Raw genomic sequence first — 23,449 nt, forward strand, 5'->3', positions numbered from 1 at the left:
CAGCCAATAACCAGTCTAAATAATTCTGCAGATACCAAATTTGTTTATAACTTTTGTGTTTTAGGACTTTAATTTCATAAAAATGTTTTATGAAAAAAAATAATTGGGATTATTATGTTTTTGGGTGTCCACTTATGAGTTGTAATGCAATATGGCCTCTCCACAAAACAATGTATTCTCACTGGGCCCCTACTGGAAAGCCCTGGGGCATTTGTTAGGCATTTGTTAACACTTTTACCATCCTATGGCACCAGAAATCTCGTCATTGAAGGATATTCATCAGGCTACCAGTTTTCACACAAAAAATAGCATTTGACCCAACCGCCATATTTATCACTTTTTGTGCTTGCGCCAGGATGGAGGGCCACAGGTTGGAGACCACGTCAGAACTTCAACGTCATCAACGCTGTGTCACCTTCGACATCCTGATGCTGCCCAGTTTCAGCACCTTGTATGAGCAGCGCTGGGATGATGAGGGAGTTGGAAAGGGAGAAGAGGAGCGGTGAGTATAATTTTTTTATGTTTTTATTTAACTGTCTAATATTAGGGATGGGGTGGTCTGTTCGGTGGGTGGCAAGGTAGGGGCCCAGCGCGGGTCTCTACCTTGCTATGTCCCATAGAGTAAAATCTACGTAGATTTCCACTATAATTTATTCCAGTTTTGTGGTGTAAATGATAATAAATTTGCCGGGCCTATGTGGCCATGCCCCATTTCCCAGAGGCCACGTCCCGTCACTCAGAATTGGCACAAAAAGGCCAAGTTTTTTGCCCTTTTGCAACTTTCTACACCCGAAAACTGGCGGGGAAATACCCCCTACGTTTTTTGCTATAATAAGTTGAGATCTAGCTGTGCACATATATTATGTGGCTGAGCCATACACATTTCCAAACTCCAGTACAAAAGCAGCTCTAGCAAAATCTGTGACTAACTACAACACATGAAAGAGGAAACGGGTGATCCGGATATGGATAGTTTGTTAATAGATTTTTTTCGTGTGTGGTCGTTCAGTTGTGTCCCTTAATTCCTCATTTTGTGTCTTTCTCAAACAATTGGGAATACTGCTCCTATTAAAGGGGTTGTCTAGTCTCTAATAATTGATGGCCTATCCTCAGGATAGGCCATCAATATCTGATCAGTCAGATCTCCCAGGACCCCTGCAGACCATCTGTTTTAAAGGAACCGCATTGCTTGTATGAGCGCTGCTTCCCCATCATTCCTTATCTGCTCATAATGTGAATCGCCAACACACTTGTTCGCAGTATTACCGCCGTCTCCCATTGAAGTGAATACTACAAGTGTGTCGACGATTCACCGTACGAGCAGATAAGGAGTGAAGGGGAAGCAGTGCTCGTACGAGCTGCGGCCCCTTCAAAACCGATGATCGGGGCATGTCCTGGGAGTTGGACCCCGACCGATCAGAGATTAATTGCCTATCCTGAAAATGCGACACATTTTTTAAGAGGCTTTCGTCTCTTGATAAATGTGTTGGAGTTTACTCCAACTTTTCTTTCTATTATGACTGGCATATGAAACTGAATTCTTATTAAATTGCCCCCTTAGTACTTTCCTAACGCCTCATGCACACGATAGTGTGCGCCGTCCGAGTCCCAACAGTGATCCGAGGAAAGATAGGACATGTTCGGCCTTTCCTCGGATCAGAGACTCGAACCATTTTTCACGGACCCGATTGACCCGCTAAAGTGAATGGGTCCGTGAAGACTTTCAGGTGTCACTCGGATGCCGTCAAAAACAGCCCGAGTGGCACATTGGTCGTGGGCAATAGACCTAAGGGTCTATTCACACTCGGCAGATTTGTTGCAGAAATTTCTGTGACGGTCCCATTCATCTATATGGGGCTTGCAGATATCAATACGCTTCCTGACATAACAAATCTATTCAAATGAATGGATCAGATTTTCAGCCTCAAAAATTTCTGCAATAAATCTGCTGCATGTGAATATAGCGCTAAAAGAGCTATTGCATTGTTAGTCAATTCTTACCAGGGGTTAAATTCCTGCCGATTTACTCTAATTTTAGCTGGGGAAGGACTAATGGGTGGGCTTATCAAAGTGGGTGTGGCTTAACATATGTGTGTCCTACTGCAGACAGGAAAGTGAGGTCGTGCTGCAGCCAGTTTTCTTACAGCCAGACACACGATTGTGAGGACATGTAGAAGGTACATGGCCGATCTCCTGGAACACGTAGAGTAGAATTCTTATATATCTCAGTATGAATTGAACTATGAGACAAAATAGGACCAAAAGGAGAGGAGCAGATTAAGGTAAGAATTGCTGGTATATGTTTTTTATTTTTTGTGTGAACTTTCTATGTATGTAAGTGTTCCTTTAATTGTGAGAAACAACAGAGATTTAAAGGGGTTGTCCAGTCATAAGAAATTGATGGCCTATCCTCAGCTGTTTTGAAGGGGCCGCATCGCTCGTACGAGCGCTGCTTCCCCTTCATTCCTTACCTGCTCGTACTGTGAATCTCTGACACACCACATGGCTTACACCTTCTGTAAAAAGGGCAATACATGACAAAAAAAGGGCATTTGAAAAATACAAATCTGAGGGTACAGCTGTAGCCTTTGTAAAATATAAAGAGCTTAATCAAATCTGTAAAAAGGTAATAAAATCAGCAAAAATACAAAATGAATCGCAGGTGGCCAAGGATAGTAAAACAAATCCCCAAAAATTCTTCAAGCATATAAATGAAAAAAAGACAAGGTCTGAACATGTAGGACCCCTAGATAGTGGTAATGGGGAGTTGGTCACAGGGGATCAAGAGAAGGCAGAGTTACTAAATGGGTTCTTCCGCTCTGTATATACAACAGAAGAAAGAGCAGCTGATGTAGCCGGTGCCAGTGCTGTTAATATATCAGTTGATATACTGAATTGGATGAACGTAGATATGGTGCAAGCTAAATTAAATAAAATAAACGTACACAAGTCGCCGGGACCAGATGGGTTACACCCTAGAGTTCTTAAAGAGCTTAGTTCAGTTATTTTTGTCCCCCTCTTCATAATATTTAGAGATTCTCTAGTGACTGGTATAGTGCCAAGGGACTGGCGCAGGGCAAATGTGGTGCCTATTTTCAAAAAGCGCTCTAGGTCTTCCCCGGGTAATTATAGACCAGTAAGCTTAACCTCCATTGTGGGGAAAATGTTTGAGGGGCTATTGAGGGACTATATACAGGATTATGTGACAAAAAAATAGTATTATAAGTGACAGCCAGCACGGTTTTACTAAGGACAGAAGCTGTCAAACCAACCTGATTTGTTTTTATGAAGATGTGAGCAGAAGCCTAGACAGAAGGGCCGCTGTGGATATAGTGTTTTTGGACTTTGCAAAGGCATTTGACTCTGTCCCTCTCAGACGCCTAATGGGTACATTAAGGACTATAGGTTTAGAAAGTAGAGTTTGTAATTGGATTGAGAATTGGCTCAAGGACCGTATCCAGAGAGTTGTGGTCAATGATTCCTTCTCTGAATGGTCACCGGTTATAAGTGGTGACCCCAGGGTTCAGTGCTGGGACCACTATTATTCAACTTATTTATTAATGATATAGAGGATGGGATTAATAGCACTATTTCTATTTTTGCAGATGACACCAAGCTATGTAATATAGTTCAGTCTATGGAAGATGTTCGTGAATTGTAAGCGGATTTAAACAAACTAAGTGTTTGGGCGTCCAGTTGGCAAATGAAGTTTAATGTAGATAAATGTAAAGTTATGCATCTGGGTACCAACAACCTGCATGCATCATATGTCCTAGGGGGCGCTACACTGGCGTAGTCACTTATTGAGAAGGATCTGGGTGTAATAATCTGCAGGCATCATATGTCCTAGGGGGCGCTACACTCGGGGAGTCACTTGTTGAGAAAGATCTGGGTGTAATAATCTGCAGCATCATATGTCCTAGGGGGCGCTACACTCGGGGAGTCACTTGTTGAGAAGGATCTGGGTGTACTTGTAAATTATAAACTAAGTAACAGCATGCAATGTCAATCAGCTGCTTCAAAGGCCAGCAAGATATTGTCGTGTATTATAGAGGCCTGGACTCGCGGGACAGGGATGTAATATTACCACTGTACAAAGCATTAGTGAGGCCTCATCTAGAATATGCAGTTCAGTTCTGGTCTCCAATTCATAGAAAGAATGAAAAATACAAAGAAGAGCAACGAAGCTAATAAGGGGCGCGGAGAATCTAAGTTATGAGGAAAGATTAAAAGAACTAAACCTATTTAGCCTTGGAAAAAAAGACGACTAAGGGGGGACATGATTAACTTATATAAATATATGAATGGCACATACAAAAAATATGGTGAAATCCTGTTCCATGTAAAACCCCCTCAAAAAACAAGGGGGCACTCCTTCCGTCTGGAGAAAGAAAGGTTCAAGCTGCAGAGGCGACAAGCCTTCTTTACTGTGAGAACGGTGAATCTATGGAATAGTCACCGCAGGAGCCGTCACAGCAGGGACAGGAGATGCTGCAAAAAAGGGTTAGATCATTTCCTAGAACAAAAAAAATATTAGCTCCTATGTGTAGAAATGTTGTACTTCCCCTTTCCCATCACTTGGTTGAACTTGATGGACATGTGTCTTTTTTCAACCGTACAAACTATGTAACTTGTAGTGGTGGTTCACAGTATTACAGCCTTTACCGATTCAAGTGAATACTGTGAAATGCCGCTACAAGTGTGTCGGCGATTCCCAGTACGAGCTGTGACAGTAATGAAGGGGAAGCAGCATTCTTGGTCCCTTCAAAACAGCTGATCGGTGGGGGTGCCGGTCGCTGGACCCCCACCGATTTATATATTGATAGCCTATCCTGAGGATAGGCCATCAACTTCTTATGACTGGACAACCCCTTTTGTGCATAGCTGGAAATATTGAAATAATACTTGACAGAGTGCTGGGCGACAGAGCAGCCTCTATATGCTCCCCACTCTTTCTTCGTCTCGGTCAAAACTGTCTACTCAAAGTTCTAGATATGGGGTCTTCCACTACTCCAAGCTGAATTTCTTGTGATGGTACCATCTCCTACTCTTCCTCCTCCATCCCTTCCCCATGGATGAGATCATACTCCTCTTCTAGTCCCTCCTAGAGGCCCCTAATTTTGGTTCCCTAACAGCACGATGGCATGGAGTCGGACTAGGAGTGTTGCCCATTCTTGGTTTCTTTCTACATTCATATTTTACTTTCCTGGAGCGGTTTCTGCGTCAAAATCAGCACCAAATAACTCTGTGTGAACTCCTGCTGTCAGTGTTGTGAGGGTTGGCATATGCCTCATCTATGTTGTCCATAGTAGAATTTTTTCTTAAAAGTTGACACCCAATTTCTGGATTTTTTCCAAAAAGTTGTTTCATGCTTTCATGACTTTTTTTTTTTCGTATTCCTGCCAGGTCACGACTGGCAGAACAAGTCTCCTAGGGCAGGTCTGAACACATCACAGCACGAGGTGTCTCCTGCACAGCCTGATTGAGCACAGGTGCCAGCTGATATATTGTGGCACTGTGCCACCCCATCACTGTACTGACGATACAATATTGTTCCAATTTATATTCCACCTGCATCAATATGGTTTAGAAAATTGAGATAACTTCAAACTGGACCAGGCAGACCAAAAATTTGCCAAATTTATCTCAGTGAAACTTTCTGATTTTTTTACGCCAACTTCGCTAACTTACTTTGACCCAGTATTTTGCACCAAAATTGTGGCGCACCCTATTAATATATCTTGTGCATTTTATGACTCCACTTTTTTCTCGACACTTTTTAAAACTGTCTAAAGACGCATAAAAAATGTCTAAAACACATCATAAATCTGGTGTGGGGCACGGGAGTCAAATTTTAGTCGTAACTTGAGCCAGAATTCTGGCGCCATTGGCTAAATAAATCTATTCCGTTGTGCGGGAGGCTTATATTCAATCAGGATTATGGGTCTCAGTAGCTGTGGCTGCACGGAGATCACTCACTTATACTCATAGTTATATAGCGACTAATTAATACTGCAGTGACTGATTAATACCTCCGCACCATGTGCAAATATTACCAACACAGAGTGGTGTTTATAACCACTGAGTAATACCACATTACTTAATATTACCACCTTATAACGGTTAGGTAAATACAGTACTGATTAGGCGTACTGTGGCTTACAGTTGACGTCTTCTCTGATTGTAGTCGTTCACTTAAGGCCCATTTACAGATATACGTCAGACGAAAGGTCAAAACGTATCCCACTATATGACATACAGAAGAATACGTTGCCTGGGGACCGGCCCAGGGAAAACTCCTGAAGTCACAGTCCATATATATACAGTGACGTCAGAAGCTTTCTTCGTGCCGGAGTCCCGGGGCAGAGCATCTACTAGCACTTTGCCCGGGGACACCGGCACTGCTCCTGATGCCACTGTTTATATATGGAAAGTGACGTCAGGAGCTTTGCAAAGCCGGAGTCCCCGGCCAGAGTGTTGGCAGCGCTCTTGTTAAGGACTCCGGCCCTGGAGAATACCTTGACATCACTGTGCATATATGGACAGTGACGTCGGGAGTTTTGCAAAGCCGGAGTCTTCGGCTAGAGCATCGGCAGCGCTCTTGTCGAGGATTCCGGCTCCGGAGGAGCCCCTGAGTTATATACTAAACGTACACCTGTGACAGGTGCCATACAGTGAAGTCCGTCACTCATAGGCTCCCATGTTCTTCCCATAGGGGATCATAATGGTTAAAGCCCAGACAGTACATGGGCCATTTGGGTTTGGCGTCTTTACATAATCGCCTCTCCACGGGTCTTTATATCCGTCAGTCATGATTACACCCTGATGATAAATATAGAAACGAGAGGCCGACACTTTCATGAAGTCATAGATGGAAACTAAAATATCAAAATGTGAGATAGAAATCTAGGAGGTAAAATTGCATGAGAACCGGGAAGCATTTTATTACCCAATATCCCGGATTGACTGGTCCAACTACTATGTCCCTACACATTATCTTGTACCATATTACAAGTTGTTAATTCTCTCAAGTCCCGACTTGTCTTCGTTACATAATTATTAGGGACAACAATTCCCTGGAACTAACTTATGTCTGGGTAAAGGGGAAGAGCTGGGGATATAGGAGGTGCGCTCCTTATACTGCCGGTCCGCAGCTGAGGAGTTCACTCATATTAGAGGGGTCCTCCGGTTTCAGCAAATTAATGTTATTTGTAATACAATTAAAAGTTCTACAATTTTCAAATTTGCTTTCTGTATTCCTCGTGGTTTTGTAGGTCTCTGCTTGTTGTCATTCAGTAGGAGCATTCATTGTTTACTTACAGGTGCTGGGATTGTTACATGGTCATGTGATGGACATACAGGTGCTGAGATCGTTACAGGGTGATGTGATGGACACACAGGTGCTGGGATTGTTACATGGTCATGTGATGGACACACAGGTGCTGGGATCGTTACAGGGTCATGTGATGGACACACAGGTGCTGGGATTGTTACAGGGTCATGTGATGGACACACAGGTGCTGGGGTCGTTACAGAGTCATGTGATGGACACAGGTGCTGGGATTATTACATGGTCATGTGATGGACACACAGGTGCTGAGATCGTTACAGTGTCATGTGATGGACACACAGGTGCTGGGGTCGTTACAGGGTCATGTGATGGACACACAGGTGCTGGGGTGGTTACAGGGTCATGTGATGGACATACAGGTGCTGAGATCGTTACAGGGTGATGTGATGGACACACAGGTGCTGGGATCGTTACATGGTCATGTGATGGACACACAGGTGCTGGGATCGTTACAGGGTCATGTGGTGGACACACAGGTGCTGGGATCGTTACAGGGTGATGTGATGGACACACAGGTGCTGGGATTGTTACATGGTCATGTGATGGACACACAGGTGCTGGGATCGTTACAGGGTCATGTGATGGACACACAGGTGCTGGGATTGTTACAGGGTCATGTGATGGACACACAGGTGCTGGGGTCGTTACAGAGTCATGTGATGGACACAGGTGCTGGGATTATTACATGGTCATGTGATGGACACACAGGTGCTGAGATCGTTACAGTGTCATGTGATGGACACACAGGTGCTGGGGTCGTTACAGGGTCATGTGATGGACACACAGGTGCTGGGGTGGTTACAGGGTCATGTGATGGACACACAGGTGCTGGGATCGTTACAGGGTCATGTGATGGACACACAGATGCTGGGATCGTTACAGGGTCATGTGATGGACACCAAGGTGCTGGGTTCGTTACAGGGTCATGTGATGGACACAGGTGCTGGGATCGTTACAGGGTCATGTGATGGACACCAAGGTGCTGGGTTCGTTACAGGGTCATGTGATGGACACATGGGTGCTGGGATCGTTACAGGGTCATGTGATGGACACACAGGTGCTGGGATCGTTACAGGGTCATGTGATGGACACACAGGTGCTGGGATTGTTACAGGGTCATGTGATGGACACACAGGTGCTGGGATCGTTACAGGGTCATGTGGTGGACACACAGGTGCTGGGATCGTTACAGGGTGATGTGATGGACACACAGGTGCTGGGATTGTTACATGGTCATGTGATGGACACATGGGTGCTGGGATCGTTACAGGGTCATGTGATGGACACACAGGTGCTGGGATCGTTACAGGGTCATGTGATGGACACACAGGTGCTGGGGTCGTTACAGAGTCATGTGATGGACACAGGTGCTGGGATTATTACATGGTCATGTGATGGACACACAGGTGCTGAGATCGTTACAGTGTCATGTGATGGACACACAGGTGCTGGGGTCGTTACAGGGTCATGTGATGGACACGCAGGTGCTGGGATCGTTACAGGGTCATGTGGTGGACACACAGGTGCTGGGATCGTTACAGGGTGATGTGATGGACACACAGGTGCTGGGATTGTTACATGGTCATGTGATGGACACACAGGTGCTGGGATCGTTACAGGGTCATGTGATGGACACACAGGTGCTGGGATTGTTACAGGGTCATGTGATGGACACACAGGTGCTGGGGTCGTTACAGAGTCATGTGATGGACACAGGTGCTGGGATTATTACATGGTCATGTGATGGACACACAGGTGCTGAGATCGTTACAGTGTCATGTGATGGACACACAGGTGCTGGGGTCGTTACAGGGTCATGTGATGGACACACAGGTGCTGGGGTGGTTACAGGGTCATGTGATGGACACACAGGTGCTGGGATCGTTACAGGGTCATGTGATGGACACACAGATGCTGGGATCGTTACAGGGTCATGTGATGGACACCAAGGTGCTGGGTTCGTTACAGGGTCATGTGATGGACACAGGTGCTGGGATCGTTACAGGGTCATGTGATGGACACCAAGGTGCTGGGTTCGTTACAGGGTCATGTGATGGACACATGGGTGCTGGGATCGTTACAGGGTCATGTGATGGACACACAGGTGCTGGGATCGTTACAGGGTCATGTGATGGACACACAGGTGCTGGGATTGTTACAGGGTCATGTGATGGACACACAGGTGCTGGGATCGTTACAGGGTCATGTGGTGGACACACAGGTGCTGGGATCGTTACAGGGTGATGTGATGGACACACAGGTGCTGGGATTGTTACATGGTCATGTGATGGACACATGGGTGCTGGGATCGTTACAGGGTCATGTGATGGACACACAGGTGCTGGGATCGTTACAGGGTCATGTGATGGACACACAGGTGCTGGGGTCGTTACAGAGTCATGTGATGGACACAGGTGCTGGGATTATTACATGGTCATGTGATGGACACACAGGTGCTGAGATCGTTACAGTGTCATGTGATGGACACACAGGTGCTGGGGTCGTTACAGGGTCATGTGATGGACACGCAGGTGCTGGGATCGTTACAGGGTCATGTGGTGGACACACAGGTGCTGGGATCGTTACAGGGTGATGTGATGGACACACAGGTGCTGGGATTGTTACATGGTCATGTGATGGACACATGGGTGCTGGGATCGTTACAGGGTCATGTGATGGACACACAGGTGCTGGGATCGTTACAGGGTCATGTGATGGACACACAGGTGCTGGGGTCGTTACAGAGTCATGTGATGGACACACAGGTGCTGGGGTGGTTACAGGGTCATGTGATGGACACACAGATGCTGGGATCGTTACAGGGTCATGTGATGGACACCAAGGTGCTGGGTTCGTTACAGGGTCATGTGATGGACACAGGTGCTGGGATTGTTACATGGTCATGTGATGGACACATAGGTGCTGGGGTGGTTACAGGGCCATGTGATGGACACACAGGTGCTGGGATTGTTACAGGGTCATGTGATGAACACAGGTGCTGGGGTCGTCACAGGGTTATGTGATGGACACACAGGTGATGGGATTGTTACATGGTCGTGTGATGGACACACAGGTGCTGGGATCGTTACAGGGTCATGTGATGGACACACAGGTTCTGGAATCGTTACAGGGTCATGTGATGGACACACAGGTGCTGAGATCGTTACAGGGTCATGTGATGGACACACAGGTGCTGGGATCGTTACAGAGTGATGTGATGGACACACAGGTGCTGGGATCGTTACAGGGTCATGTAATAGACACACAGGTGCTGGGATTGTTACATGGTCAAGTGATGGATGCACAGGTGCTGGAATCGTTACAGGGTCATGTGATGGACACACAGGTGCTGAGGTCGTTACAGGGTCATGTGATGGACACACAGGTGCTGGGATCGTTACAGGGTCATGTGATGGACACACAGGTGCTGGGATTGTTACATGGTCGTGATGGACACACAGGTGCTGGGATCGTTTCAGGTTCATGTGATGGACGCACAGGTGCTGGGATTGTTACAGGGTCATGTGATGGATGCACAGGTGCTGGGAGCGTTACAGAATTGTAAAACACTGACTTAGTCTTCTACTGAAAAAGATTCGGGGATAATGGTGGACAGTAAATTTAACTTTAGCAACCAGTGCCAGGCAGCTGCTGCCAAGGCAAATACAATAATGGGATGCTTTAAAAGAGGAATAGATGCTCATGACAAGAACATCATTTTACCTCTATACAAATCATTAGTCAGACCACATATGGAATATTGTGTCGAATTTTGGGCACCTGTGTATAAGAAGGACATGGCTGGATAAAAAATTTGGCGCATGTTTAGACATTTGTCTAACTTTATGCCACCTCTTAGTTGGCTTAATTTAGACAAACTTTTTGGGGACAAAATTGTGCCAATGTGCTGCACAAATTTTGTCCCCCAAAAGTTTTCACGTTTTTAAGTCTCTCCCCTGTACCACTAGACCACCCCCTTGTTAGGGAAGATTAGATCATTTGAAATTTGAGGCAGAATTCCGGCGCATATTGACTAGTAAATCTGCCTCTATGTATGAAGGAAATTATTTTTTTCACGAAAATAAAGGTTTGAAATATAACATCATTGACTTCTCCTGCTTCTTTTGTAGCAGAGCCCCAGACATTGCAATTATAATGCCTCCATAGTGCCTCCATACAATATAATACCCCATAGTGCCCCCACACAGTATGCCTCCATAGTGCCCCCAGCACCTGGGTCCATCACATGACCCTGTAACGACCCCAGCACTTGTGTGTCCATCACATGACCCTGTAACGATCCCAGCACCTGTGTGTCCATCACATGACCCTGTAACGATCCCAGCACCTGTGTGTCCATCACATGACCCTGTAACGATCCCAGCACCTGTGTGTCCATCACATGACCCTGTAACGATCCCAGCACCTGTGTGTCCATCACATGACCATGTAACCACCCCAGCACCTGTGTGTCCATCACATGACCCTGTAACGATCCCAGCACCTGTGTGTCCATCACATGACACTGTAACGATCCCAGCACCTGTGTGTCCATCACATGACCCTGTAACGACCCCAGCACCTGTGTGTCCATCACATGACCATGTAACGACCCCAGCACCTGTGTGTCCATCACATGACCATGTAACAATCCCAGCACCTGTGTGTCCATCACATGACCCTGTAACGACCCCAGCACCTGTGTGTCCATCACATGACTTCTCCTGCTTCTTTTTGTAGCAGAGCCCCAGACATTGCAATTATGTCAAATGACTACTCCCCCTTTAACAGCTCCAACCTTTTGGGTATATTTAGACTGTGTACAAACCACGCTACATTTTGCCCGGATTTCATTGTTGTAACGGTAATAAACTGCGATTTGACCGCACCATCTGACCTTACCCTTAGGTCCCCTGTACACGCTGCAGATTTTGTTGCAGAAATTTTGGTGACGGAAAAAATCTGTTCCACATCTATTGCATGTGCTTTAGGGTGCAGTTACACGCACCCAGAGTACTTGCCCACACAGTATCATGCCCCCATAGTCCCCCCCCCCATAGAGTATCCTGATTTCATAGCGCCCCCACACAGTATAATGCCCTCACATAGTATCATGCCCCCATAGACCCCATACAGTATTCTGCCTTCATAATGCCCCCACGCAATATATAATGCCCCCATAGTGCCTCCTTACACACACACACACACACACACACACACACACACACACACACACACACTATGATATCCCCATAGTGCCCCCACAAACAAAATAATGCCCCAGCATGCCTCCCCACACTGTATAATACTCCCTTAGTGCCTCCACACATTATAATGCCTCCATAGTGCCCCCATACAATATAATGCCCCATAGTGCCCACACACAGTATAATACCCCTATAGTGACCCCACACACAGTATGCTTCCATAGTGCCTCCCTACACAGTATAGTGCCCCCACACAGTATAATGCCCCTATAGTGCCCCCACACAGTATAATGCCCCGATCGTGCCCTTCTACACAGTATAATGCCCCATAGTTCCCCCACACAGTATAATGCCCCTATAGTGCCCCCACACAGTATAATGCCCCGATCGTGCCCTTCTACACAGTATAATGCCCCATAGTTCCCCCACACAGTATAATGCCCTCATAGTGCCTCCCTACACAGTATAATGCCCCTATAGTGCCCCCAGAGTATAATGCCCCCGATCGTGCCTCCCTACACAGTATAATGCCCCTATAGTGCCCCCAGAGTATAATGCCCCGATCGTGCCTCCCTACACAGTATAATGCCCCTATAGTGCCCCCACACAGTATAATGCCCCGATTGTGCCTCCCTACACAGTATAATGCCCCTATAGTGCCCCCACACAGTATAATGCCCTCACAGTGCCTCCCTACACAGTATAATGCCCCTATAGTGCCCCCAGAGTATAATGTCCCGATCGTGCCTCCCTACACTGTATAATTCCCCTATAGTGCCCCACACAGTATAATTCCCCTATAGTGCCCCCACAGTATAATGCCCCGATCGTGCCTCCCTACACAGTATAATTCCCCTATAGTGCCCCCACAGTATAATGCCCCGATCGTGCCTCCCTACACAGTATAATGCCCCTATAGCGCCCCACACAGTATAATGCCCTCATAGTGCCTCCCTACACAGTATAATGCCCCTATAGTGCCCCCACACAGTATAATGCCCCGATTGTGCCTCCCTACACAGTATAATGCCCCGATTGTGCCTCCACACAGTATAATGCCCTCATAGTGCCTCCCTACGCAGTATAATGCCCCTATAGTGCCCCCACACAGTATAATGCCCCGATTGTGCCTCCCTACACAGTATAATGCCCCGATTGTGCCTCCACACAGTATAATGCCCTCATAGTGCCTCCCTACACAGTATAATGCCCCTATAGTGCCCCCAGAGTATAATGCCCCGATCGTGCCTCCCTACACAGTATAATGCCCCTATAGTGCCCACACAGAGTATAATGCCCCGATCGTGCCTCCCTACACAGTATAATGCCCTCATAACTGCCCCCACACAGTATAATGCCCCGATCGTGCCTCCCTACACAGTATAATGCCCTCATAACTGCCCCCACACAGTATAATGCCCCGATCGTGCCTCCCTACACAGTATAATGCCCCTATAGTGCCCCCACACAGTATAATGCCCCTATAGTGCCCCTCACACAGTATAATGCACCTATAGTGCCCCTCACACAGTATTAGGCCTTATATTGCCCTAATACTCACATAGCCCTATATCTCCCGATGAATGGAAGAAATCCCTCTGCAGGTCTCTTCCGCCTTATTCACATAGTGAAGTTTTGATGCAGTTTTTAAAGTCACAACCAGGAGTGGATCATAAAGGGAAAGGAAGTATATAGAAAAGAGTTTACTTATTCTCCTTAATCCACTCCTAGTTGATGCCTCAAACACTACATTAAAAAACTGCACCAAAACTGTACTGTGTGAATATACCCTAAGAAAAACAGAAATTGTAAATCTGCTTCCAGGAATAATAAACAATGAGAGGTTTGGATCACAGCCCAAAATGCTCCACCTGATTGTTGCTCATGACCCACTTAGATCTCTCCCTCCTATCAGCCAAGATTTCGACTATATTATATCTGCTCTTCCCTACTCCTCCTCCGTCTTTGGCCAAGACTTTGACACATCCACACCGCAAACCTCAGTCGTCTCCTTTCCCTGTGGAGATTCAGGTAAGACGAGATTGCTCTCACCTCTCGCTGTTGGAATGTAATCTTCTACATTAAGGCTGGACTAACGCGTTGCGACAATTCGCTTTTTTTCGCTGCAATTTTTGAAAAATCACAACATGATATGGGATTCTTCGCGCACGTTATGCAAAAATTCCGCAGAGTATTACGGTAGCAGCAAAGTGGATGAGATTTGAACAAATCTTATCCTGAAGCTGCGAAAAAATAATCTGCAGAAAACACACGTGGAAATTGTTCTGCAATGCAAATATCTGAACGTCTGCTCATTCATTCCACTTTCTGCTCTGGGCTCATTCACATCTGCGTTTCGGTTTCCGTTCTGCTTTATCATAGGAGCAGAACAATGAGAATATCGGAATCTCTGGAACCGTTCCATGACAGAAAGCAATGGCACCCTGGCAGAACCCATTGACTTTCATGGGTCCAGTTGGGTCTCCATCACGGCGTTCATCATTATGCCGGACATAATAGGTGCAGTGGGTCCTTCCTGGTGCAAGACCATGCCCGGCCTCATCTGGCCTGAGTGTGTAGGCAGTTCATGGATGACGGAGGCATTGATGCCAATAACTAGTCCTCACCTTCCCCAGACCTAAATCCAGTTCAGAACCTCTGGGACATTAACAATCAGTGTATCTGATGCCGCCATGTAGCGCCACAGACTGTCCAGGGGCCCCCTGATGCCAGCAGTCTGATCAGGGGCACGCCCAGACATTGTCAGGAACGTGGGGGCCATACACTCTACTGACTCAAATTCTGAGTTGAGATGAAATTCACTCACATTGGATCCACCTGTGATTTCACTTTTTTTACATTGATTTTCGGGGGATTTGTAATTGGTTGATGATTTAGGTTTTCATTGACTGTTGATGGGTTATTTTGTTCTCAAAGAATTACACAATTTATATTGGTAAAGATTTTCAACTTAAAACTTTCGTTCATCGAGGTCCGATGTGTGATTTAAGTCTTTTCTTAATTTTTTTGGAGCAGTGTATATACCAGAAGACAATATAAAAGTTAACACATTATGTTAGTTATCTAACTATGATCTATCTATCTATCTATATTGAGATTTATATATATATATGAATCCAAAAAACAGGAAGCACACCATAGTTGAAGTGTAAAAAAGAGGATACTTTATTGCCCCATGTGCCCCATTTGCACATGGGGCAATAAAGTACCCTCTTTTTTACACGTCAACTACAGTGTGCTGCCTGTTTTTTGGATTCCTGTATAGCTCGGAGCTTGATCTGCTCCCTAGCACCCACATCTTTTCCGGTGCTGCTGGACATTCTGTTTTGCTATATACTAGTTGCAAAATGACTAGAAAATATAGTCAAGACATTGACAAGATTAGAAATAATGATTTTTATTTGAAATTATAATTTTCTCTTTCAAACTTTGCTTTCCTCAAAGAATGCTCCATTTGCAGCAATTCCAGCATTGCAGACCTTTGGCATTCGAGCTGTTAATTTGCTGAGGTAATCGGGAGAAATTTCACCCCATGCTTCCAGAAGCCCCTCCCACAAGTTGGATTGGCTTGATGGGCACTTCTTGTGTACCATACGGTCAAGCTGCTCCCACAACAGCTCTATGGGGTTGAGATCTGGTGACTGCGCTGGCCACTCCATTACAGATAGAATACCAGCTGCCTGCTTCTTCCCTAAATAGTTCTTGCATAATTTGGAGGTGTGCTTTGTGTCATTGTCCTGTTGTAGGATGAAATTGGCTCCAATCAAGCGCTGTCCACAGGGTATGGCATGGCGTTGCAAAATGGAGTGATAGCCTTCCTTATTCAAAATCCCTTTTACCTTGTACAAATCTCCCACTTTACCAGCACCAAAGCAACCCCAGACCATCACATGACCTCCACCATGCTTGACAGATGGCGTCAGGCACTCTTCCAGCATCTTTCCAGTTGTTCTACGTCTCACAAATGTTCTTCTGTGTGATCCAAACACCTCAAACTTCGATTCGTCTGTCCATAACACTTTTTTCCAATCTTCCTCTGTCCAATGTCTGTGTGCTTTTGCCCATATTAATCTTTTCCTTTTATTAGCCAGTCTCAGATATGGCTTTTTCTTTGCCACTCTGCCCTGAAGGCCAGCATCCCGGAGTCGCCTCTTCACTGTAGACGTTGACACTGGCGTTTTGCGTGTACTATTTAATGAAGCTGCCAGTTGAGGACCTGTGAGGCGTCTATTTCTCAAACTAGAGACTCTAATGTACTTGTCTTGTTGCTCAGTTGTGCAGCGGGGCCTCCCACTTCTCTTTCTACTCTGGTTAGAGCCTGTTTGTGCTGTCCTCTGAAGGGAGTAGTACACACCGTTGTAGGAAATCTTCAGTTTCTTGGCAATTTCTCGCATGGAATAGCCTTCATTTCTAAGAACAAGAATAGACTGTCGAGTTTCACATGAAAGCTCTCTTTTTCTAGCCATTTTGAGAGTTTAATCGAACCCACAAATGTAATGCTCCAGATTCTCAACTAGCTCAAAGGAAGTTCAGTTTTATAGCTCCTCTAAACAGCAAAACTGTTTACAGCGGTGCTAACATAATTGTACAAGGGTTTTCAAGTGTTTTCTAATCATCCATTAGCCTTCTAACACAGTTAGCAAACACAATGTTAGAACACTGGAGTGATGGTTGCTGGAAATGGGCCTCTATACACCTATGTAGATATTGCATTAATAACCAGTCGTTTGCAGCTAGAATAGTCATTTAGCACATTAACAATGTATAGAGTGTATTTCTGATTAATTTAATGTTATCTTCATTGAAAAAAACTGTGCTTTTCTTTAAAAAATAAGGATATTTCTAAGTGACCCTAAACTTTTGAACGGTAGTGTGTGTGTGTATATATATATATATATATATATATATATATATATATATATATATATATATATATATATATATACACACAATATGATGGAGATATAAAACCCATTATTTTCTATTATCACACAGGTTCCAATACCTAAATATGTGGAAAATGTTATATTTTGTTACTGTCATTGGAGTCTTCCTCCAAGCCATCAATGGTCAGGACTGGGACATTGAGAAAATGGAACAATGTAAGTATTCTATTATTATTTAGTAGCTGTAACTATTATAATCTCTGCTCAATGTGTTCTGTAATGTGAAGAAAAATATGATGTACTCTCAATTACTGTCATGTTATCCAAAAAAAGTGTAGCAGGAAAGAGCTAAATGTATAATAGTAGAAGCCATGAATGTGTAATATATATATATCGATCGATCGATCGATATGAGAAGTAGGTGCTGTTATTGTTTGAGGAAAGTCGAATAACATATGTAAAAAAATATTTGGCAGACATAGGGTGTAGACTAGAAGAGATGAGTGAATTTCCCGATTTCTGGATTTAAACCATCAAATTGATTCGGCCTGGATAATTTTGCACGAATCTACGGGAATTTTAAAGATCTTTACAGCCGCTGAAGAAGTTGGCAGTTCTAAGTTTGCACACGCTATAGTCTAGAATGTCCTACCAGTGAGGGCTGAGGAGTCACGTCATCCCGGCTCTTTACACCCCACCTTCTTCCTTGCAACCCCTTTTTCCATTTGACGTTCGCTCGCTCAAAATCATCTAGGCATGTGCAGTGAGCGGATGAAGCTGTAGACGGAACACCGCTCTTCACTGCGCATGCCCGGAGTATACCAGTGAACGGCATAAGCGTAGAATTTCGGCTCAGCGACTTGACGTCAAACGACAACAGAGGTGACAAGCAAGTAAGAATGGGCATGTAAAGAGCCGGGATGCCGTGACTCCTCAGGAACTGCCCAGACTGGTATCACATCTACATATAGCGTAAGCAAACGTAGAACTTGATTTTAGCAAACATACTAAAGCGGAAGATTTCATCAGCGATGTGTCTGTATTTAGGTGGGCCACCATTTTTGCCGTGACTCGTTCACCAGGAAACCCAAAAGTTTTGGATTCCCCCGAATCCGAAATGTGAAATTCGAACCGAATTTAATTTGTGAAGGATTGATTTGTTTGTCTCGAATAGGAAAAATTGCATCAAAATTTTGCAAGTTAATAATTTGTAGATTGGGTAGTTTCGGAGAGTTGATGAGAAGGCGTAAAGATTTGGGTGGGTATTAGGAAGGTAGCAATGAAAACAGGGTGGAGATCATGGTTGACAATGAGTATGTACTTATCAGTGGGTGGATAATTATATAAAACTTATATAAAACTGGGAGGGTGGATGTGGGGAATATATGATTAAGGCGTGTTGAGATGTTAAGCTGGGTAAAAGTAATAACTCAAACTTTCATCATACTATGCCAACACTGATAGCTTGTTAATGTTGGTGCGGAATTAGACAGGAATTATCTAGGAAATCCTTTATAAAACCAGCTGAACACCATCTAGAGAGAATCATTTAGTGGCATGAAAATTGTAGCCGTATCCATGACTGCTCGACGTTTCTAAGATTCAGTTTTCTTCTCTACTACTAAAAGTAGGCCGGTTCTTAAAAGTATGGTCTGAAATTAGAAAAATTAATTTGCTATTGTTCAACAAACAGCGCCACCCTTGACCATAGGCAGACTTTGGTATTGCAGAACAGCCCCATTCACTTAAAGGGGTTGTTCGGCCATGGGACCATTTTTCATACTGGTGGGTCTCCTACACCTGCTTCCGGTTCAGAGTGTCCGAGCGCTGCTATACAATGTACGGAGCCATCTGCTTCCGTCACCAAACACTGCATCGGACCAGCTGATCGGTGCGGGGTTCGGTTGTCGGACCCCCACCGATCATATACTGATGAACTATCCTGTGGATAGGTCATCCGTATAAAAAAACAGTCCCGTGGCTTGACAACCCCTATAAGTAAGGCTGATCTGCGATTCCTTACAAAGCCCATGGACAAGGATGGCGTGGCTCTATAAATTTCAACCCGTTTAAGTGATAAATTAAAAATTTGGCTGATAAGATCTGCATAAGTTATGAACCTTGTCTTGTATAAATGTTCTTCGTATAGGTCCATGTGCAAATGACATCATAGAAGGCTTCGAAGACTCTGTGGCTAAAAATGCTATTGATGTTGGCAATGGGCAGAAACTAAGGTAGGTGTGAAGTCTTTATCCTATAAGTCAAGTCAAAATTATAGGCAATTTATTTAAAAAGTTGCATTCGGCAAAATTACTACCCCTCACATTAATCTTCGTTGTATAGTTACTTAGGCTAAAAAAAGACACACATTCACGTAGAACAACTTTCAGATCCATTATACATCATTCAATGATTTATTTTATAACCTTCAACGCCATTTGTCATTAGATGAGCATTTTGCACTTTTTGAATTTCTGCCATTACTTCCTCTTGGCGTAGGGCATTCTATAGTTTGACTACTCTAACTGTAAAGAACCCTTTCCTCTATTGATGTCTGAATCACCTTTCCACCACATGTAAGTAAAGTGCTCTAGTCTTTTTGTACAGTTTTTGGAAAACAGAGCAATCACTCTTTACTTTGCCGGCAACGTCCATTTCTCAAATAACTTTTTCTGGGTTGAAGCTCGGCTGGCTTAGAACCATAATCTGTAGAGATGTGTGCAGCGTTTGCAAGGAAACCCCTGTATACATATTCCTGTTGTGACTGAAGTCGCCCATACGTGGTTAATTTTATCAACTCCCCAAAATTTTTATCAGCTCCAAAAATTAGGACCCATTTCCTTCATAGAATTAACATGGACTATAAATTGAGAAAACTAGATATATAATCCCAATATCTCCCGAAAGAAAATACGCAGGTTCTTCAGCCATCATTTCTAAATTTCGACTGGTAAGAGTTGTCAAAATATGAAAAAATCTGTTCCTTCCCCGTTGTCTCTAGTACTATCCCCTACGCTATGGATCCAAAATTCAATGATTCATATAATCTCTGGAACGATATGTCCTATCTTTCCACAGATTGGAGAGTCGGGTCCGTTTTCACTGACCCTATTCACCCACTAAAGTAAGTGGGTCCGTGAAAACTATAGGGTGCCATTCGGATGCCGTGAAAAATGGCTTAAGTGGCACCCGGTCGTGGGCAACTGGAATTACCTAATGCAGAGACATCCTCTCCATCGGAATGGAATCTGTCTGTTTTTTGGGCAATCGCACTTGGAATTTCATCCACCACTCTCACCTAACCAAGTTCTGTGATTCTTTCCTCTCCAAATTTGCTAAAAGGAATCTCGAATGTTATGTATGAATGACTAAAACGATCCCTCAATTGCTTTTTCAACTATATCTTGAGTTATTACTTGTCAAATTATAAATTATTTTCTCAGAATCCGATAGGAAATGTACCCTGAATCACTCTAATGGATTCTCTCGATACGCCCATTTGCAACAAAATTCCAGGGGGTACAAAACACCAGAACTCTTGGGCTTATTCAGACGAACTCGGGGAAACTCAGACGTGAAATTTAGTAGATTGGAGGAGCTCTCTCACTGGGAAACCCCTTCTTAAAACAGCTGATCGGCGGGGATCCCGGGAGTCGAATCCCGACCATCCATTTTTACGGACTGGACAACCCCTGCAAGCCTTTAAGAGGGGGGGGGGGGGACTGACATATTTATAATACCCAACAAAAAGAGAAAAAATGATACATCTTGGTCTTTGTTATGACGTATTTCACTTATCTTTGGCACTCTTCCATTATATGTTACAGATTAAGATTATGGCACTTAAATCATGATGATTGCACGGCCGACGTTCTGGATAAGTCTCCACAGCCAGGGCGTATAGAAATCAGCATGGTGTATCGTGGAAGCGTAGAGCTCAAAGAACAGGGCGAGAGTGAAGACCAATACAGAAGTGACGATGATGACGAGCAGCAAGGAAGAGTAGATGTTGGACAATCGCAAGGTGATATTGATTTTGGACCACCGCAAGAAGAGGACAATGGACAACAACAAGAACCTGAAGATATTGGGTTACTGCAAGGTGTAGATATTGGACAACTTCTAGGAGGTGTATATATTGAGCAATTGTTGAATATTAGACAAGAGGAAGAAGAGTTGGATATTGGTCAGGAGCAGTAAGTCAAATTTTATTTCTTTATATTTGATTACTCCAAGTTTGACAGTAGAGTCTAAATTATATATATAATTTTTTGGTTTCTTTTTGGATGGTGGGGACATTTTTGGCTTTGGTCCTGGTCTACGGTATAAAGTAGCGCTGAAATGCTCGTATTCAAGTAAAAAAGTAAAAAGTTCAAAGTTTAATAATATTTTTAATTTTAAAGTTCTGAATAATATTTATGGTTCCTCAGGTCAGAAGTGTCCAATGACTCATCTATAGGGAATGGAGGTGATAAGAAGGACTACTCAGCCGATTTTTCTTTTACAGTGGATGTGAATACTGGAAAACTTTCTGAGTCTACAGGCCCTATTGCAAGGTGAGTGTGAATTTACGAGACTCAAACAAAAAGTGTGAAAAACATGGACTACGTAGTTTTGGTACTTAAATGGACGGATATGCCCACCAAATAATTGGGAACCATAGCTAGGATTTGCATTGAACGATTTGCTTGCCAGGTCTATCACTACAGATCATTAAAAAAAAAAGTAACTCTTGGAAGTGGGTGTGAGATTGAATACATATCACCCATGAAATGGGGCCGGCCATGGGTGAATATAGAAGAGACTAGGTACTCTTCCTATTCCATCTTCTAAATTAGTCTAATTGGCCAGGAAGTTATGTGGGCTGAACCCGCTCCATACTAAGCGGCCGTGGCTTTATGTTACTGCCGACACTTCACTGTAACTAACATGATCCCACTAGTTTAACCTCTATTGACTGCGGCATCTAAGTGTTTAGAGTAGGATGACCCCTCCGACCTCATATCACCCCCCCCCCCACGATGAAAGAGACCAGACATAAATTTTCATGAAGTATCCTTGCAATTGATGACCAACGTTTCGAACATCAATCTCCATCTCGATTCATTTTTTACAAAAATTTTCTTTTAGGGTAGAAAGAAGGAAGCGGGAGATCATGCCCTTTGAGACGGTCATAATCAAGATAGCGATTAAGTTGTAAGTACTGAATTTTTTGGGGTTTAAGATTTTGGTATATGGTGTGCGTAAAAATTTGGAAACATACACTTTCAAAGAAAAAAACCACCACATTGTATAACTCCAGTAAGATCCATATTCTCTTCCATTGGCAAGTAGATTGATTTGGTTTAATTTTCATGTTCTAGTGAGCAGAAGTCGGATTCTGATGTTGGCACAAGAAACAAACAGATTAAATCTCTGGTAATGTATAATTTTATAGACAAATTATAACATAAGGTTATATATGCATTGTGTATTATTCAGCTAAATTGGGATGTACATTTTCAATAACATATGCCGTGCAAACACGGAAGGCTCCTCACAATGTGAATATACTTGACGTATTAACTATAATGGTCATCTATGTGGTTGCCGTGATAAAGCGGAGACAAAATGGCACGGATCCTAGAATTATGCCACCAATGTCTGTAATGAGACAACCCTTTAGATAGCCAATAACTGTCAACTTGTCTATATAATTGGTGGAGTTGCCTGTAATTCATTACTTTATTATCAATTGTCTTACTTTTAGCAACCGTTACATTTTTTTGAATTTTTTGTGGAATGGCCATGGGTCCTACAAGCACCCCATGTAGACCCCATACAGTTCTCTGTTTTAAAACAAAATGAATTAATTAAAAGAGGTCATTACAATCCAGTTATCCCTAGCTACAGGTATGACCATCATACCTGACCAGCCATGTTGGATATTTCAAGTCGATACACCAGCATTATTGTAGTTCCTACGAAAAAGATTTGTATTTCCA

The 23,449-nt window shown here is 43.9% G+C and overlaps 1 protein-coding gene across 1 annotated transcript; it reads left to right on the forward strand.

The window, feature by feature from the left end:
• The first annotated feature begins 356 nt into the window (after positions 1-356).
• On the forward strand, positions 357-22,665 carry LOC142663091 (uncharacterized). Its single transcript, XM_075841394.1, has 6 exons — positions 357-502; positions 17,575-17,681; positions 19,615-19,699; positions 21,293-21,661; positions 21,896-22,021; positions 22,596-22,665. Exons 1-6 carry the CDS (start codon positions 357-359, stop codon positions 22,663-22,665), a joined length of 903 nt encoding a protein of 300 aa, XP_075697509.1.
• Positions 22,666-23,449: the final 784 nt, after the last annotated feature.

This window comes from Rhinoderma darwinii, chromosome 11 (assembly GCF_050947455.1).
Source record: "Rhinoderma darwinii isolate aRhiDar2 chromosome 11, aRhiDar2.hap1, whole genome shotgun sequence".
Classification (NCBI taxonomy): domain Eukaryota; kingdom Metazoa; phylum Chordata; class Amphibia; order Anura; family Rhinodermatidae; genus Rhinoderma; species Rhinoderma darwinii.

Coding starts and splice junctions, on each gene's coding strand:
- LOC142663091 (XM_075841394.1), top strand. CDS start 357: ATGGAGGGCCACAGGTTGGAGACCACGTCAGAACTTCAACGTCATCAA. Junction 503..17,574: donor GGAAAGGGAGAAGAGGAGCG/GTGAGTATAATT, acceptor ATTATCACACAG/GTTCCAATACCTAAATATGT. Junction 21,662..21,895: donor TTGGATATTGGTCAGGAGCA/GTAAGTCAAATT, acceptor ATGGTTCCTCAG/GTCAGAAGTGTCCAATGACT.